At 39.9% G+C, this 20,366-nt stretch overlaps 1 protein-coding gene across 2 annotated transcripts in view; it reads left to right on the top strand.

Annotated features, from left to right (window-relative positions):
- Window positions 1-2,741: 2,741 nt before the first annotated feature.
- LOC118780471 (SLIT-ROBO Rho GTPase-activating protein 3-like) overlaps window positions 2,742-20,366 on the top strand; it is a 69,372-nt gene continuing 51,747 nt past the window's right edge. For both annotated transcript variants that reach the window (XM_036532967.1, XM_036532966.1), the window contains exon 1: window positions 2,742-3,312. In XM_036532967.1, the coding sequence (XP_036388860.1) occupies window positions 3,246-3,312 (67 nt within the window). In that variant the 5' untranslated portion in view covers window positions 2,742-3,245. The remainder of the gene's footprint in view (window positions 3,313-20,366) is intronic.

The following is a 20,366-nucleotide window of genomic DNA, read 5'->3' as shown; positions in this document are numbered from 1 at the left end:
AGATTGTTTGGGATTAGCATGCATTCTCTTGTGAAGCACACTGGTTCACAAATTGAGGCAAAAATGCAACAAAACAAAATTCTATAGTTCATATGAAAATGCTAAAAGGAAGCTCATGTGTAAGATACCATTGCTGCAAGTTGCTGTATATAGATGTAGATGTAATTCCGTGGAGTATGCCACGGCTTTCGATTTAAGTATTACAAAAAAAAATCAGGATCAAACATTTTCTGCTCATGTTTGAAAGTACTGAGACAAATTTGTCAACCACTTCCAAAGTTGTGGATGTATATGGTTCTCAGAGTTACTTAAAACCTCCCAGATGTGTTTTATTTCGTGTTAAGTATTTTGTCAGTTTCGTGGATTCTCTTCGCCTTACACTAAATAAAAACCTGGTGAATAGGTGTGAAGTAATGCTTAAACAATGACATATGATGATACTGATGGTTGTTTGAATTTTCACCAAGAGCTCTTGGTTACAAGTTCAGGGTTCTGGGGTGCAGGTTAGGGGTGTAAGCCACATATTTTCTGCTGGCCTCTCTTCCAGTTTTTGATGTTCTGTGAGCTTTGTGAAGCACTCCACTTTAGCATCCATTCAGATGGATGTTTTGTCACATTCTTTTTTTGAAAGCATGCTTGGAGCTAAGTCGGTTTTAGCTGTTGTGCGTGTGTTTGTGTGCATTTATGCAACATAAGATTAATGTTTAATGTGAACTTCTATCCTGCAAATAATTAACAAATATTATACAATTAGCACAACAAGATATCTTATAACACACAACATGATACGTGTTCTTCTCCTTTTGCAAACACATGGGCTCCACCTAATTTATTAGTTGAATGAATTTTAAATATTTGAGGAATGATATTCACCTCTAATAACTTTGCCCAGTAATGCCATGTTTCTTTTGTGGCTGTGGCTGAGATTTCCCTGTATTTCAGTGTGGTTGGCAGTAACAGTGGTTCCCACTAATGCTTTCGAATGAATTACTGAGGGGTCTTTACAATGGACTTTTGTGCCTAAAACAGTGAAGTCATCGTTTCCCAGGCTTTTTCCCTGAGATGCCTAGCAATGAAGGGAGAAGGAGGAGGGCTGTGCTGACTTTTTGTTGTAAACAAAGGGGAGACATCCCTCCAAGTGTCACAAAGGGCATCTTAAGGCATGCTCTGGTGTCCCGGGGCTCACTACAGCTGTCACAGGTGAAATACAGAGTGGGTCCTTTGTATGAGTGCACCACAGCCGCAACATTTCACAAAAATCTATTAATACAGCAAACACACTGAATGACAATGAAAACATGACAGCTCAGTACTCCTAATAAAGTCATCCCCAACACTTACTTTGCTATTGCGTAAGGTCAACAAAGAGTGAAACAAATAAAGGCACATCAAATGTAAAAGCCAACGTTCAATTTATGGAGGATAACTGCAATAAAGATTACAATTTGAGTCATTATATTCTCCTGGTGAGAAGGAAGGCACAGTCCTTCCTGACAAACTGTGAGCAGCCAAATAGAATGAGGTTTCAAAGCCAGCAAGTCCTTCAGCTGCTGGATATGATTTACAATTCTAAAGGATGTTCTTTTTTCCATGAGAACATTTCTACTAGGCAGGAGCTAATGATTTACAAAACATCTTTTGACAGGTTAGGAATGTATGTTAGCTGCCCAAAAATATTCATTTATCTATTTATTTTGTATTTGAAATAAGAAATAAGGATACACAGAGTTCCCAACATTAGAAAGGGTACATTTCAGGTAGATTGGCAAAGATTAAACCCTCATTTTAAAAGGTAAGATATGCTGTCTCCAGAATGACTAATGTTTTTTTTTTTTAACTTATGTTGTGCATTAACATGTGATTCACTCCTCATCATCATGGTCCCCACCCAATACCTATTGTCTGATCTAGTGAATGACAAGCCTTGGTGAGGTGGAACATTCCATTTTTAGTCATATTTAAGACTGTATTAATCACACCAGTGAATGTCAAGTGGGTGCAAGCAGATGTTCTCTTCTAACCTCTGTAACAAGTGAACAAATGATATTTGTTTTTGGACAGTGTTTACTGTATGTCAGCCTTCAGTCTTGTATACTGATTTGCCTGTACAAAAAAAACAGCATTTACAGCAAGGCTGGAGCTGGGTGAAGAGGAACTTTTAAAGGAGGCTTGTCAAATGAAAGGTTAAATCTTTTGTGCACCCTTTTCACATTTCATTATGGCAACCAGGCTGTACTTGACAATTAATAAGATTCAAAAATATTTCAGATCTCAGATCTCAGATCTCATTTCAGAAATCTAATCCCTTAGTATGGAGCCATTCAGATAAAACAACCACACTGGGGCAGAACATCTTATAGCGCCATTTTTGTGTCTTTTTCTTTAGAAAAAATGAAACAAACAAATTAAGGCAATCATAAGCCTTATGAAAATGAAATTTGTCTACCTCCACTGTATCTTTATTTTAAAGTCTGTGGATGGCAAACACATGCACTACGTTCTTTAAAAAGGGGGAAAAAAAGCAATATCTCTTGTGTGACTTTTAAAATTGTCTTAGGGTTAATGTCAAACACGGAAGTCACACCTTGGCTCATCCTATAGTCATATGGGTCTTTTCACGCCCATTGTGAGTATGTAATTATAATTTCATGACATATGAAAAAAACGGGAGGCGCCCAGTGGGCGGAGTTTGATGTGACGCCCGCCTCAATTCATCCTCATTCTACAGCCGAGAACTCGGATTTGCAGGGTGTCTGTAAAGGGACGCAGTGATTGCGATTCGCTTGCGCTCTCCGCCGCTCATTTAGGGGGTACTGAAATAAGTACATCGCTAATGGAGGGGCATACTATATTGGATTATTCACAGTCTAGTGGTTTTCTTGCATAAACACAAGGATTTTTTCTTGGCAACCGTTGAAGCTTTCGGATGGCATGCTATTGCATGAAAGGAGGAGCCTTCGTTTTCTCGCAACTGTAGCGTAGCATTGCTTTTGCGCGTGAGCGTAGAGAAGTAGATTGCCTACGCAGGTGAGCATTAGCGACACCCAAAGTTTGTTCTTTACGCAATCTGGTTTTGGTCTTGTTCAGAAAGATATCGTGAAGCGAAGAAAGCATTCCAAAGTTCGTATTGAGAGGTGGTGTGAACCAGCCTCACACCGTGAAACTGAAAATATAACGTCCAATCAAACAGACTTGTCTAGGCTTGGACATCACACTGCGTTCTACCCTTCATTACCTCAGACAACATGTCATCTCAAACTAAATATAAGAAGGACAAGGAGATCATTGCGGAGTACGAGACGCAAGTGAAAGGTCAGTCCTCCACGTTTTTTGCTCCTGTGTCTTGATTCTGTGGTCTGCGCGGTTATTCTTTAATCGGGATAAAGGGGCGAGGTTAAGAGGGGTAATACGATTGTCTCATGAATCTAGAAAATACTGTTGGGAAACTTCGCATCACGGATGGAAGAGATTAAAGCCTGTAGCTAACGGTTGTTGTGCTACTTCTCAGATCTCAAGGCTGCAATGCAGAGACGGGATTCCAGGCAAAGGATGTAAAAGGGTGAAAGAAATTCTTGTAATAAGACCGCTATGTCCCAATTCATAGCATCACAGGGAAGGAAAGTAGCAGCTGAACTGCTGTGCTCCTGCTGCACGACCTGTCTGAAATGAACACTGAGTCCTTAATGTTTGATAGATTTTTTTTTTTCGCCATCATCCCAGTACACGTTCTTGGTTTCAGTGCTGTGGCTACTGTATGTTTAGTGTAGGGCAAGATGACTTTTCATTCCTATTGAGGAATGGTTGTTCTAGCTGTACCATATAGTTCCCTCAGCGGGTGGTTGTTTCAAACGACCTTTCATTTGCATCTCGAATGTTTTGTTGGTTATTAATGAGCTACGTCTACAGTTGGGTCGTTGTTTTTTTTTCAAGAAAAAAGGCGTGACGCCTTTTTAGTAATGACAAATTCAGGATTCTAAGTGATTGCGCAATGTAACATCGGTACAAAAAGCTAGTTGGCATATTTTCGTAACATCAGACCAATAATGCAGTAAAATGACATGTGAGAAGTTATACAGGTGCAGAATGCCCTAATTCGTGAAGCTTTTCGCGACTTTGTATGCGTGAGTCTTTGGAGGTGACATCTGACAGATATTGAATTGTTTGTTCTCACCAAATTTATCGTGGACCAGCACATTTGTGTCAGATGTGCGAGTATCATGCTGCTCGTGAACGCTTTGTTGATGGGAGGGTCCCATGTAACGGAAGGCCGAGATTGTCGGGGGTTGACTTTGACAGGGCTCATTAAAAATCTTTAATAGCTGCCTTCCAGGCAGACTGAATAGCACTATATAAACTTATCACGAAGGCAAGAATAGGATTAGAGGTCTAGAGGTCAAATATTATGTTCGATGCCAAAATAACCACAACGATTGCAACAAAACTGTCACATCTGAGTAGCATCCGCAATGTGCTGTAGTATTCCCAGAGATTGATATTCCCAGAAAATTGTTTAAAAACCAGGCTCCTGACAACAAGGTCTCTGCAGAAACATACCCATTAGTCTGTTAATGACAAACAACAAATGGCATCCTATGTGAATGCCAATGTAATGTATGCGTGGATGCTTATTAGCACAGAATAAACCTACTAAGAATCTTATGTAGGGTTAGTATGCAATGCATTGTAAAGATATGAACAGGGAAGACATGAAGATGTAGAAGCCCTCAGCCCATGCCTCTTAAACCATTTGAAGTCACCCGTTGAATCACAGAGCTGCGTTGAAGCTTAGTGACAGAGACGGCAGGTATCCCATGACACATGAAGATACATATCCCCCTGCCATGAACATTGTCCTTCAGAAAATTGATAGTGAGGCACTTTAGATTATGTGCACCCTAAGGCTTGTTGTGTCTTCAGCTGAATTTATCAGTCATTGTACTGTGATTGTTGGGTCTAATAGTCGATAGCGGGTTACGCCACAGTTACAGAAGATTTGAGAGCCCATTGGCTTGTAATAGCTACAGTTGTACAAAGACATTTTGGGGATCTCATGGAAACATTATACATTTTGTCTGGATTACAGTATGTCACATTGGTTCCTGAGTCAGAGCGTGATAGACACAGCACCACTGAGTTATGTGTGAAACACTACACATTTCACAGAGGTGCTGATGAAGTGCAGGTGAAGTTCCGAGCTGGGAGTATTCAAAGCTATCTTAAAAGAATCTCCGATTGCCGCTCTTACAGAAAGCCCCTCCACATCTGCCCATTGAACTTACCCCAGCATTGAGAAGAAACCTATGAAGCCAGAAACGAGTTAATATATTCATGTAGTATACTTGCAGAATCATATGTTGACTCCCAGTATCTTCATGAAAATCTTGGATGCTAAAAAAGATTAATTGCCCTGATCCTTTAGTAAATGATCAGATGCAACAAATGGTATCACATGCTTCAGATGCACACTGCACTTTTTTTATCCTGATTTATGTGCCAGTGTTGGTTTCTTCTTGCTGGAAACCTTGCCGCTCGTTGGTGCCTGAGCGATGTACATGAGGTCACATGGTTGGCTTGAAACAAACAGATGAACTGCTCACTGCATGATACGAGGATGATCTCCAGTGATCTCTAACATGCTCATGGGTCTTTTCAGAAGTGTCCAGAGGAGTAGCATACACATAAAACAGTTTAGAATAGGGTGATGAGTTAAGTTGTATTCACCAAGTTATATATTTGTTAAGTTTTTCTGCATCTGGTGGCAGTAAGTGTTTGCAGCATAACAGATGGAAGACAAAAAAAAAACAGGAAGCAAGATCTATGTATAATGAGGCAGAAGCAGAAGTTTCAGAAGATTCCCCGCTTTGCAGAAAAGCAAATTATTTTATTCACAGCCAGCAAAGAACAAAAACATGTTCTAGATTGTCTGCAGGTACAACTCACATGACCTTCCAAAAGATATGGAGAAAGTTGCAACATTACAGTAACTATAACACAATCACAATAGGCAATTTAGCATTTACAAGTTACATTATTTACATGAAATTGTAAGTACAGGAAAATGAATCCACAACAGGGTTCCTTTAACGAAAAGCCAAACCTCTAGTTTATTGAACGGCACTGTCCAATCCACTGGGGTTTTGTGACTGTCATCTGGAAATGACAATGTGCAAAATCTTGTAAATAAATGAGTCAGTTTTTTGTGGAGAGGGTTGAATGCAAAGCTATTACTTGTTAACCCACATCAAATTTAAACACAGTGGGAGTCTTTTTTTCTTCATTTTATGGGTAGAGTTTTCATTTTGAACAGAGTACCAAGCACTTTTAAAATCCAATGGCAGCCACACTGAAAGAACTCATGTATGTATGATATATTGGTGGATTCCACAGGCTAGGTCTATATCAGTATGCTTCCAACTGACAGAGAGGCTAGAAATGTATTAACAAGTCTTCATGAGTTTTCTCTCTGAGCATAAGAGTGCCAGGAGGAGAAATGAACCCTTGGTGTCCCTAAAATGAACAAATATAGCCTTCATATTCCATAACAATGTCCCTTAAATCAAGTATGAACTGGCCTCAATTATGTTCCTCCATGTAAGACTATGCTCATTTCACTATTTGATGCTCCATCATTAACAAGAGAGTTCAGTGTTGTAATGCAGAGAGACCCACATTCAGTTCCCTGCTGAGACATCCAATTATAAGTTATTTCTGTTCTTAATCCTGTGATGAGAAATGCTGTCTCCAAAAGAATGTGAGTGTATAAGAAAGGTTCAGCCTTTCCAAATGTGTCTAACATGCTAACTGAAATACTTTGAGATAGACTGAAAAAAAAACTGTAGGAGAACCAAAAATTCCAAACACAGCTACAGCTTTTTCTTCGTCATAACTAAATTGTGTTGTCCCTCTGTCATCACTTCCCAATCAACACATTGGTCACATAAATATACAGTCCACATTACCCATATAGCTCTGAGCTTCTCACATCCCTTGCTATTTCCCAGGTTTGCGTTCTGTTGGCAGAGTGCCTTGCCTTTCACTTGAGGCGGTGGTGAAAGGTGAGGTTTTAAGCTTGAGGCTGTGAAGCATTTTCAGTAACCCCCCTGTCACCCTCTGTGTGAAAACTTTTGGGGCCCATAACCAGTTGAACATATCCCAGATTCTGCTCCTCCTGTACTTGTTGTGGCCGCCCCTAGTGTAGACTTGAGGATATCCTTGATATATCAGCCATGTGACTGTGACACTCTCCGGCCCCTGACCCTCATACTGACGCCAAGCTAAAGAACATCAAAGATGCTTCTTCATGCAAATACCTTTATAATTAAGTCCACCCTAACACTGAACAATGTAAACAGTGCTTTTTCAGGGTTGATTTGTAAGAATGCTTTGATACTCTGTTCAAGAGGGGAAAAAAGTACTTCTTTCTGGAAGTGAATGAATGAAAAGGCTTTGTTGCTTCCTGTTCTTCCGTAGTTCCCAAACGTATTTTACTGTGTATATCTTTCCAGATCTACCAACATTTTGGAGCTATGGCTCTGTCATCATGTGCTGTTCTTAAAGGGTGATGTGAGTACATTGATACAGTGAGAGGTTGTACAGTTTTAAGGTACTGTACACTGAGATGATTTAGTAGAAAGGGTTTAAGTATTGATACCATATGAGAGTCCTTACTAAGGTATTTTTTATTGGTGGGACTAAGGCTGATTCATAACTGCAAAGTGTTTATACATTTTACGAACACATTAAAGTAAACACTACCTTTATGCACTACTTGCACAACATTATTAGTTTGGGAGTGACTGGAATACATAAATCCATAATACAAAGGTAAGGACAAAGATCATTCTGCTTAAACTGGAGTGTTGCACAACTTTTCATACTCTTGGTCATGTCTAGCCCTGTTTTCAACAGATCGCTTTCCTCTGTTCACTTTATCTTCTTATATCAGCTAAATGAATGACTCAACATATGAATTTGTTTGGAATCCAGAGTTTCAAAGAAAGGGTTTTGGATTTTGTAGTGTGTATGAAGTTTATATTTACTTATATGGCATAGTGTCAGAGGCAAGGATTTGGTTTTGTTCTTAACACAAACCGTTTGTTCTCCTCAGGTGTGGTGCAACAAAGCACTTTCACTATGGTTGGAATCCAGATTAGCCACACTGTTGGCTTGCTCTTTACTCACCTATGAGTACATGACTCCCTACTTAGAAAGTGACTCTTCAGTTACACTATAGGCAAGTATATAATACGCATAAGGCTAATGAAATGCTTTAGATTCTGAGGTGTGAAACTAATACAGTTATATTTATATGCGGTCACATTTTGTCCATTAAAGCCATGGACAGCTTATGTGGAGAAAAAAAATGAAATATATGGTAAGATTTCAGAATATACTGTAATACAGTGTGTGACACTAGAGATGTGTTGTGTGGTGTGGACTTTTGATTGATATCACTATCTGGATTTCTGATTGTAGAATATTGAGCAAACATAGCGACATGTTTTGTGGAACAGTCACACATTGGATCATTTAAGGCATTGGATCATTTGCAGTGGGAATCATGCGTACAGGGTCGTGTGGGGATTAATTATAAGTCATCACTGTCATTTTACACCTGACAGGTGTGCTATTCTTGAAATCAATGAAAAATATAATTCAAGTTGAAAACGTGTATTTAATCTGCAGGATTCTGAATAAAGAGTAGGTAAAATTGCAGCAGCAATGTTTGTTTCTCGTGTGATTTGGGTTTTGAAAAAAAAAGGCGGTGGTACATCTAAGATTGTGCTATGATTGATTATGTGCTCAAGGGAGGCTAGTATGGCAGACATTCAGACAGCAGAATGATCACTGGAGAATTCATTTGTACCTTGACCCTTTGTCGACCCTTTCTAGTGCTTCCCCACCCCAAAGGTGTCAGTCAGGGCCGGAATTACTGATGAGTTTTGATCACATCTGCTCTGATGATAGCTGCAGTGACTGAAAGGTCACATCAAAAAGGGGACAGCTGATGAAAGGGGAATTTTGTAGAGGAGTGGCATTTCAAGTTGTCAGGATTCTGATAATGTCTCACTGAAAGAAATGGGGAAGCAGGTACTTTGAGTACTTCCAGCGAATGGTAAAACTGGTAAATGATGTAAGCTGTCAACATGAATAATGTAAGTTTGTGCAGCAGCGGTGGCATGCACAAGGACTAAGAAGGGGGCTAAAAGCTCCCAAAACAGCAAAAATCAACTGCTGGGTCAGTGCTGTGAATTGGAAAAGTTGACTGCAGGTTCATGCCTGTTTTCAGATATTGTACTTTTCCATATTATTTTATGCAATATTTTCATGCTTGCCCAATGATAGTAACTTTACAGGTAAATCTAGCCTTAGGGATTCCCTCTGCTCAAACTGACAGGTCTCTAAACCTGGCAACAGGGAGCACCACAGAGGCAAATATGACAGGGCAGAAAGAGACCTTTCTTTGAGGTTATGTCTTCAGATGTACCTCATGTGCTGAAACCAGACTACATTGAAGAAAACTCTCTTAATTTAGGTCTTTTTATTTCCAGGCTCTGAGTTTTCCAGGTTCATTGGGGTTCACCTTGCTGAAAAGAAACTTAGGAGAGTGAGGGTGGGTCACTTGTCTTAGAGAGCATTGCTGAGTAAGAGAAGTACCTGTGGACTTCATTCGCTACTGTCTTCATTCAGTGGGAAGTTACATTACATTATAACATTATTGTCTTTTAGCAGATGCTTTTATCCAGAGCAACTTATATAGGTTACAGTTTTTTTTACATGTTATCCATTTTTACAGCTGGGTCTTTACTGAGGCAATTCTGGGTTAAGTACCTTGCCCAAGGGTACAGCAGTAGTGCCCCAGCAGGGTATTGAACCAGCAACCTCTCAGTTACAAGCTCTGCCCCAGACCATTATGCTACACTGCCGCCCACCCAGGAAACAGTTAAGTTGAGTTAAGACGTGAAGACTAACCAGCAGTGTTTCGGCATTTGTTTTCTTTATTTCTTTTGTTCTCTCATTCCCTTTCTTCGTTCATAAATATACAGAAGGCTTATTATTTTTAAGGGAAGAGTGATGGTTAAAAAGCTTCTGGTATCAGTTGTGTGTGTGTGTGTGTGTGTGTGCGCGCGCGCGCGCATGTGTATTGCTTTGTATGTGATTTCACCCTTTGACCCCCAAAGATACAGACATCATAGTGGTGTAACTGTTCCCTGTTTCACAGGCAGCATTTGAGCTGACTCTAAATGTGGCAGATTAAGGTTTTCATAATTGCATCTTGGATCAGTCAGAGCTTGTCAGCCCTCTCTGGCACCAGCAGCCTGGCATTCTGCGGTGCTGACTCCAAGCACTTTTGTTCCATCAAGCATCAGTTATACTTACATTATCACATTACTTATTTGCTTAGCAGATTGCCTTCTTCAGGGAAGCTTGCACTGTACACATTCAGACTGTTAGATATTTACTAAAGCTATTACACAAAATTAAGGGTACCTCTGCAGTATTCTACCTTGGCCTTTTAACCTGCACTGTTCGGGTGTCTCCTTTATGCTGGATGTGCCTTCCATGGGTGTGTGTGTGTGCTGTGTGGCCTTCCCTTATGGGGGCACAGCTAGGAAGGTGCCTGAGGAATGCCAAGGTAAAAAGATGGGGAGGAGAAGGGTAGAGAGATCATGGTGGGAGAAAGAGGGCAATTCATTGTAAGTCCCAGGAGAGTTTCTCATAGTGAACACTCAAGATTCTGGGTAAACTCTGGGGTTATGTGCCTAGACATTGGGAAATTGATGTACGTGCAGCTACATAGCAATGAGAGGAATGTTTCTAGTGGTTCTGTGTGTTAAGTTATAGGGAGTGAATGCTAGCAATTACATTATGTGACTGAACAGGAACCATTTTTATGTAGCTATTTAGCCTGCCAGGTATGGTAGCTTTCTGGCTAGCAAACCCATAATAAGCACTATAGTTGTCAAACTTTTGTTTGTTTTGTTGAAATGCTTCCTAGTTAGGTCTTGTTAGCCTACAATACAGTGGATCTAGAAGGTCTACGCACCCTTTCAAAACTTTTTTATTGTCTTGGGGCTTGAAATGAAAACCCATTAAATAAAAAAAAAAATTAAAACTGAAAAACTAAAACACCTTGGTTGCATAAGTTTACACACCCTTGGAATTGTAATTGTGCTCAGGTCTAAACATTTAACATCCAGATCATGCCCAAAGTTAACTGACCTCACCTGTGACCAATTTAAGTGATTCTGATTGGTTCAGGATAAAATCAGCTGCTCCTGTCAGCTTTCTCAGCAGGTTTCCTTGTTTCTTAGTACATGCCGGTATAAGGAAGACAACTGTAGGCAACAAGGAGCTGTTAACGTTATACCAATTATGATCATTAGAAACATTTAGTTATATTTAGTTTGTTGCATTGTCAATTCTGTTCATGTTGTTTATTCAACTTTGTTTAATTGAGTTTAATGGAGACTGGAAGGTGGATTGGGGCAGCTTTAAATTACTTAATTATGCTTGTTTACTTGAAGGCATGAAAAACTGACATGACACACAATTATTTTCATGATGATTTACAGCACAGCAATGGCTCTTATCGAGGGAAGGGAAGCCAACACATTTCATCATCTTCTAATTTTAATAGAAAATTTATTGAGAAGTTAATTTATGAAAAGAATTTCCATTTATCGGCTGGTGAGGCACTCACCTGTGCACCATTATGTATTTTACTTTATCCTCAGCCAGCCTCATTCCTGAGTCTTGGCCTACTGGGGAAAGAAAGAATAACTATCATCTTACCAAACTGTATATTTTTCATAACATTTTTACATTCGGGAGGCATAGCATCATTCATTGTCACTATTCCTCTTTATAGTCAACGTGCATGTCACTTATAACTCCGTATAAACAATGTGATCAAACAACCCCATTGAAACACTGCCATGAGAGGCTGAAACTGGTTTGATACATTTACAAGCCTGTCCTTAGTTATCAGCCTATGAAAACTAAGCACAGAAATGCTAATAGGCCATAGAGATAAGGTATGCTTATCTTATCTCCGGTATTATTCTATTGTGCCAGCTCAGCATTTTACTGATGTTACTCTCAGGTTTGCTAATGTGAGAAAACCTGTCCACTGCAGTAGAACACACTACCATTTTAAAGTGGCTGACCTAACTTCCCTGGTATACAATACAATATCACGACATTGATATATTATTAGAGCAGCATTACCACAATACCATGCTAGTATTGAGAATTTATTTATTAGCTGAATCCTGCTATGTACAGTGTACATTTTTGAGAGGTTTTCCTTGAATGGTCTGAGAGAGCAGAATGAAGAAACATCTGAGGCTTATGTTTTATGATCTCCCATGCACAAATGTAGGTCAGTATTCCATGATCAAATGCCCGAGAACACGCCCCTTCCCTGCCTGTACGTCATGATAGTAGAATGCAGCAAAAGCACCAACAGACCACAAGAACTGTAGCACTGCCAGGCTTCATTCACATTGCGAAAGGCTATTTTTACTTTAGCATTCATCTACCTCATTTACTGTAACTTGGCCCGAGAGTTGGTTTGCACTGGTGTGAGTTGTGGAGTCAGTTTATCAGTGGAGCAGGTCACATGGTGGGATTCTGCGCTGCTCTGCTCTATTTTTTCTTGCTAAAACAGTAATGCAAAAAGAATGGGAAAAGAGGCATTGATTAATGGGCCCAGCGGGGAGTGCCTGCTGTAACAATGCTTCCTTTTCTCAGCTACATTCTGCCTGAAGTGTTCGGTAAAGCAAAACTGACTTTGAATGTGGAACGAAGTGGAGCGTGCAGCGTGTGAAACTGGCACAGAAATGTCTGCTTGCGTTAGCCTCCCGGTGGCGCTAACTTTGAAACAACATCTGACTGGACATCTCAGCTGGCCTTAGTGTTCAGCACACTCCAATGATGGCATGCTTTTGGAAAAAAATCTCAGTCACATCTGTGCTCACCTTAAGTGTTTATAATGTTAGTGTTCTATCTTCTGACATCTGTCTTATTTGTAGTCTCAAGGCAGTCTAAATGATGATGAATTGTGCTTTTGTCCCCTGTGACCTTGTGTGTTTTACTATGCACATATCTGTGTCATTTACGCACTGGCAGAGTGAAAGGATGATTTTACTTTTACCTACACTTTTATAGTAATATGAAATATTATCTTTTAAGTGGTTTTTAAAAACATGATGGGAGACAAATGAGGCCTTTTTGAATTTTAGGAGTCATGCTTCCACTGTTACATGTGCCAACTGTTCATGAAGAAAAATGCCATATTTGCATTGAATGGAGAAAGATTGAGGACATAGGAAATGCTTGGTACACCAGGACAACTGTCAGGTTTCATACAAACAGTGGACATTCTTGAGGAAACAACTTGTGTGTTTTGTCAGCAAAATGGAGGAATGATAGATCACTGAGAGAGAGAGAGAGAGAGAGAGTGAGAGAGTGAGAGAGTGAGAGAGTGAGAGAGTGAGCAAGCACCATGCTTCCTGCATGTCTTCCCTGCATTCTCTCCTCCTATCTCCAAAGGGAAGAGCTAACACATTATGTGCCCATGCTACTGAGGCCGTGTTTAGGAGACATTACAGTACATTGCCCCAGACTGGAGACATGTTATGAAAAGGTGTAGGTCTTGCCTGTTTCCCATCATGCACCTGCCTCAGTGCCCCCCCAGGGATTCTCATCAGAGATGAGAAATTGGTATGTTGTTAGGAGGTGATTTTGAGGGTACAGTGCTAAGTAGCTGGTGTTTAAGAATGCCAAAAGTTTGGAGGTGTGGTCGGGGTTCTGGACGTACATAACAGGGCTGTCCCAGGAGGGAGGGTGCTGGTTTGGACATCTGGCCTGGCCCACTGAAGGCTCTTACATAAAGAACAGAATATATCTGGGTAAGATGTAATATGCAAGACAAGCAAGTCCCACTTGATAGAGGTGTTGGTTAAAAAAATACCAAAAGGAAATGATCAGACATAGATGATCCTAGTGGCACTGGAACTGTGAAGGCTGCTAACTCTCATGCACCTTTCTAACATTCAGATGGAATCTTAAAGGAAAGGCAAGAGTTAAAACAGGTGGGCTTGGGAATTTGTATTAAAGATCACCTTGGATGAGGATGTCCTGTCTTAATCCATTTTTGTTATGTGTAATAGTAATTTATGTTGAAGAGAGAAATTATACATATCGCAAGTGTGTGTAAACACACACACAGACACAGACAGAGACACAGACACACACACACACACATGCACTTAAGAGTTGGAGTTAACTGTTCATGCTCCTGTGGCCTTATTATGTGCACTTATGTACCGTTTCTTTGTATGTGGCTCTGGATTAGAGTGTCTGCCAGATGAATAAATGTCAATGTTTTTTCCTTATTAATCTAGACCCACTGGGGTGTGCTTCTGCTTTCTAGTCTAAATTGGCTAGATAAAAGCTGATTTCATTTAAAGCAGTTGCACCGTGTTGTTGCGGCTGTTGTTGTTTTTCAGATCTCGGTAAAAGCACTCGGTTGTGCCTCCTGGCCATATGGTGCGTCTCGCATGGCAAGGTTATCTTTTCAGTGCGTCATTTTATTAGATTTGTCCATTATTTATCTTCCGTGCCCTGCTGAGGTTGGCATGGGGACAGCAGGTTGCCTGTCCCATTGGCTGTGTTCCTCAAAGTAGGCTCATTAAAGCCAGATCTGTATGCGAGTGTGGGCTGCAGGACCTCCTTCTGTCCCACAAGTCTACAGCCAGCTAACAAGGATACATAAAAATCTGTGGGTTTGTTAATTTATTACTCTCCATCAGTGCATGCATTGTCATTTTTGCTTCCTTTTATAAAATGTTTTCTTTGTGTGTACATTGAACAGAGAAAATTGCACGTTCATCCCTTTGGATGAATTTCCCTTCAAGGAATTTGCTGACTGAACTTTGGTAATGCTGTGATATTAAAAGAACCGGTGGCTTGACATTTAGAAGAAAAAGTTATGTTAAGTGAAAGTAAAAGTAATGCTGAGTCATTGACAACTATAACATCTACAGTAATGTGGGAAGTCACCCCTGTTGATTGAAATCCTTTCAAGACACTTCAGAACAGTTCAGGACCTTTGACAATGTCCTGAATTAGGACTTTTGTTGACAGGTCATACAGCCTGATTGGATCCTCATTTCAGAACACCCCACCAGTTATTCTCAAATTACCACTCCAAAAATGCAGGTATATACTCTAAAGTAAAAATGGGAAGGTGGGAAATTGAAAGAACTGAATAGCTAGCTGTAGGGGGGGGGGGGGGGGGGGGCGATTACATGGTCTATTTGGGAATTTGAGACAAAGTTTGACTGGCAGTGTGGTCGGGGTGGCACTAACTGACTGCTGAGTGTCTGGCAAACCCCTATGTCATACTTAGTCATGATCTAATATGTTATATCTTACATTTAATCTAAAGCGCAGTGTGCCACAGGATATTAAAGCTTGGATCTTGTAAAAGTTGCCAGAATGGCTCAAATGGCACTTTGAATTCATAAATGAGTTTGGTATATCGAATCCAAAGGACCCCTTAGGAAAATTTCCATCTAAAGGTGGACTTGCTGTCGTTTTAGAGGATGTTTTAATGACAGACTTTCCCCCACAGAAGCATATTTAGGACAGTTCCTTTGCAGTTAGAAAAAAATGAAAAACAACTTTGAACGTATTTGTACGTTTTGTGTGACAGACATCCATGTAGGCTTTGAAATCTCAACAAACAGCATAGACATTTGATTAATTATACAACTACAAAACAAACAATGCACGCAATTACAAGTAAGAAAGCACAAGCAGTGTCAAGGGGGATTTCTTTTGAGAGACGGTGCAATAATACCCACTTAGTACACTGTTCTGATTAATCTAATTTATTTTACCCAACCTGCAATATGTCATCAAAATGCACACATAAGATAATATTAGGCTGGCATTAAAATCTGCTGGTCTGTTACGGAATCCTCTTTTAAAACATCAGGGGAAAAGAAAAATGTCATTCATGATTGGGCAGACAAGTTCATCTGCACAAATATTCCACTTGAAAAAGGAGATCTGTCAAAATTGAATGCCTTTTGAAGCATTGGCTGGCTTGATAGTAATTTTGGCTGATAATGTTATCTAAACAAAATGACACAGTGCATCCAAAGCAAGAACACATTTTAAATGGACATTTACATTCCTCACAATGATCCATAACATGTTGGTTGGGTATGCTGTAGAGGCACAGCCATGAGTGAAAGGCCCTGTAGTGATGGATTTGTGTGTAGGCCATTGGCCTTGTTTGGTTTCCTATCAAGCACTTGAGCAGGGCTCATAATATGAGATGGGCCTTGTGGAGAGTGGGATGCATTTGTATATGATTGAGCCTGTCAAAATAAGCACCAACGCAGTAGATTAAGTGAAATAAATACCCTAGTATTGATAAATTCAGATTTCTTAATATGGTCTCCCCCTCTGTAGAAGCAATATGCGTGTGCAGTGATTTGTTCATGTGAAACTGGTATTTTGCAGTAAGTATATTTAATACAGCCAGACAACTGTGCATTTATCCCTGCCTTCATTTCAGTCCTTGTTGTAGTTAAGAGAGAACAAGTCACTTGAGAGTTGCGGTATTAAAGCCAAGCAGAGGGAGGGAGCTGTCGTTAACTCTGTTTGAGGGCAAAAAGTGCCAACTTGAAAAGTGTTCAGAGCTCAACCAGGAGACCTCAGCCAAGCAGAAGAACTTTGGAGGAGAACTCTCGGCCGCTTTTCAGAGATGACTGATGGGGTTGAATGGGGTTGTGGGGTATGTTTTAAAAACACTAGAGTTCGTTCACTAATGACACATTTTCTGCAGCTTTGCTTTTCTTTTATGATATAACACATATAGCCAAGCTGTAGAACCAGTCTGAAAATTAGCCATTCAAAAGGGGCGTATATTGGAGACTTTTTTTTTTTAGACAGTTTAATAAGACTTCTTGAAATATGAATGATTTCATGTTGTGCTGTACATTTTATGTCTGCTTGGCAACAACCACCAGAGGGGATAGTGATAAGCACTAAATACTCAGTGGCTATTGGTTATCATTTTTTTACCTTGTTGCCTCAACATAATTCTTTTGAGCATCATACAGAGAGGCAGCAGAAAATAGTTGTCTTGTACTGTATATATATATTTTTTGTGATCCTTTTTCTCCAAAAATTGTCCTGTCTGTTTCCATTCATTGAACCGAATTCAACCCGTTTACTTGGAATGACCTTTTCTAAATTAACTGAATAATATTGACATCACAATGTTTTTATAAAAGGGGAAAGGTGAATATTTTATGAGGAATGTTTGGATAATTTGAATTCATGTCACAGAGAGTGGGAGAGCGATCGATGCAGGTAACCGTCCATGCTAATGCTGAACACAGAGGCCACAGCAGGGCCCTTCCCTTTGAGAGGCAAATGACTCTCTGAGAAGCAGGTCGCTAGAGATGCAAAAAGTAATCTCTTTGCTTTTTGAAATATTGTAGTAGGAACAGGTGAAAGAGGAGGTTAGGCACATCAAAATATGGAAGGGGCCTTGCTTTAACAATGAAGTTGTGGGAGATATGCTCAACAGATACTTTTTGAGCTTAGTGAATAGGTACTACACAATACAATTACGTCCAGTTTCCAGGAAGTAGTGGATACTGTGGAAATAAGGGGCAATGAAGTGCTGTCACAAAAACATTAGGCCAATATGTCAGCAGGCCCTGATGGCATATACCCAAGAGTACTTAAAATCCATGAAGTAGCTGTTTTAGGAGCCATTTTAAGCTGAATTCTGTTGAGTGATGTAATGGATATAGGGGGACATTAACAAGTACTAGGAAAGATGCTTGTCACTCAAAGAAGTAATAATTTGTGGAATAATCGCCCAGGATTTATAGTGGAAGCAGAGACCCTAGGAGTGTTCTAGACCCAGCATGACACAGTACTAGATAAACGCAAGACTAGAGGTAGAATTATGAGTCTAGTTGGACGGAAAGATCTCTCTCATCATTAAACTTTGCATGTTTTTATCTGCAGAATGAAAGTCAGGCCTTGAATCTCCTGTTTCTTTTACATGAAGTATATACAGTTTAAAAAGTATCCTGATTTAAGATACATGTGTGCTATGTACATTGTCCATCTGTATGCTTCAGTGGTGGTAAAATTGTAAACTTGTAAAATGTAAACTTTCCCCAAGATGGTGAAATTACCCAAATTGACACCAAATGTAATTAAATGTAGGATCACTAAATACTGTGTATGGCACATTGTTCAGTTTGATATCCAAAGATACAGATGAGCATAAGTGATCATGTCTGTTCTACTGTTCCCAGGACAACATTTAAAGGGCAGAAATAAACCAGCTGCCCTGATTTTCACTTAATGAAGGCTTCCCAAAGCTAATGTTCTTCTAATAATAGACTGCAGTATGGAAATGGCTGATCAGCATCAAAAAAGTTTAGACCAGAAGATGAGAGTCTATTTTAGATGTTAAGTTAGCATACATACTATGGAATTAGGCTGTAATGCTTTATATTTAACTGAGCATTAGGTGGGTTAATGACACTAATTATCTTTTTTTTCATAATTTTCAGTGTCTCACAAATCATTTAGACATGTCTTATTCAATGTGTATGTTTGAAACTTACTTGCTCATAACAGTCTGTAAAATGTTGCAGGTCTGTTGTTGGTTTATAAATAGTTTTTGTTTTTAGTAAGCAGTGATGAAGGCAATACGTCATAAATCTTTTAGTACCATCCTTATGTAAAATGGAGTTCAGATCTTCTTTTTTAAGGCTTAAAGAGGGCAATTCATTTCAATTTAATGTGTGCAGTTCTTTTTGAATTGGTTGCACTAGTTAATAGGCTTACTAAACATTGAGGCACTAACTGGCATTTCATCTGTAACTAAACTGTGTTCCTGTGGTGATGTTTTAGAGTTAGGTATATACATTTATAAAGATTTTCAACATGATTCATTAAAGAAGGCAATAAGCAGAAAGAATTTAATTGTTTTTTTTTTCTGTAGTTTAATATAAAAAGCTGTGCCCTTTTATAGATTAAATTTACATTGCATTCTGTGTTGGCTAAGAAGGCACCCATGAATCTTATGGCCTAAATGCATTCCTTCATTAGCTAATGTGTTTACTCCATTGAGAATGACTTGTGGTAATACTGTCACATGCAGTTTTGGAGCAAAGGAAAGAAAGGAGGGAACCCTCAGTGGCCACCTCAAAAAGAATCAAAAACAAACTGCAACCCTTGTTGAGTGAGAAGGTCTGACTCAGCAGGAGACCAGCAAAATTGATGTTGGGCTGTTCTTGCCACATTGGTTTCCCAGCCAAGGAGTTTCCATAGGCAATGTGGAAAGGAGCTTCCATTATTTAACCTTACTCTCACCAGGGGCAGCACAGAGAGTGGGATGCTGGGAAAAAAAAATGCTGAATCCAGAAATTGAGCCTCTGAACACACATGAACAAAAGTTCCAGGAAAAACTGTGAATGTAAAACCATTAATAGGCCCTTAACAGCATCCCGGCCAGTTTAATGAACTAAAATGTATGGTAATATAACACATGTTCAGATGGATCCTACCAATGAATGGAAAGAGCAGTTAGTATGGACACTCATTAGGACCCCAGCTGGCCCCAAAGAGCTGCCTGCAGGGTGAGGAATACGTTTAAAATCCCTGCTGGGCATGAAACCCAATTGATGTTTCCCTTTTCAAGGGTTTGGGAATGTGGCTTATGACACACCTCAGCCCTAACCAAGAGTTTGCTCAGGCAGCCAAAATGATTATGTTTTAAAATCCAAGTACCCATCTGATTTCTGAAAATGATTTATTTTTTGTTCACATAACAGTAAAGTTCATGTGACTACCAGACCAACGTTGGCTCTGGTTTGGGGGAAAAAAAGGGAAATAAAAAAGCAATGGTGCACATTCATTACAGAAATTTCACCGTGCTGCAGTGGAATATTGGAGTCATTAGGCAGCTTTCTAAGGGACATTAAAAGCAGACATTAAAACAGGCCCAGTGCAACGCGGGTGATTGACGGTCCGGCGGTAGACTTGCCACCGTGTGTTTTACAGGCGACTGCAGACATGGAAAAGACCCCCATTTGCACGCTGTATGTCACGGACTTGTCAATCAAGGCAGGGAGGGAGGTTTTCCCGGCATCTAAAGTGGCTAAGTGGGTCCTGTTGGGCAGCAGTCAGTGTATTCCTGCAGACTGACATCTGGTAAGAGTTTAGCTGAGCAACCTCCTGCTCTCTCCTTTGCACGGCTATGTATTACCCAGCTCCCAAGTCATTCTTGGCGAGTGAGTCACTGTAAATAA

The sequence above is a fragment of the Megalops cyprinoides genome, chromosome 7 (genome assembly GCF_013368585.1).
Source record: "Megalops cyprinoides isolate fMegCyp1 chromosome 7, fMegCyp1.pri, whole genome shotgun sequence".
Classification (NCBI taxonomy): domain Eukaryota; kingdom Metazoa; phylum Chordata; class Actinopteri; order Elopiformes; family Megalopidae; genus Megalops; species Megalops cyprinoides.
Note: the sequence above shows the minus strand (reverse complement) of the source record. Positions and strands in the feature narration are given on the sequence as shown.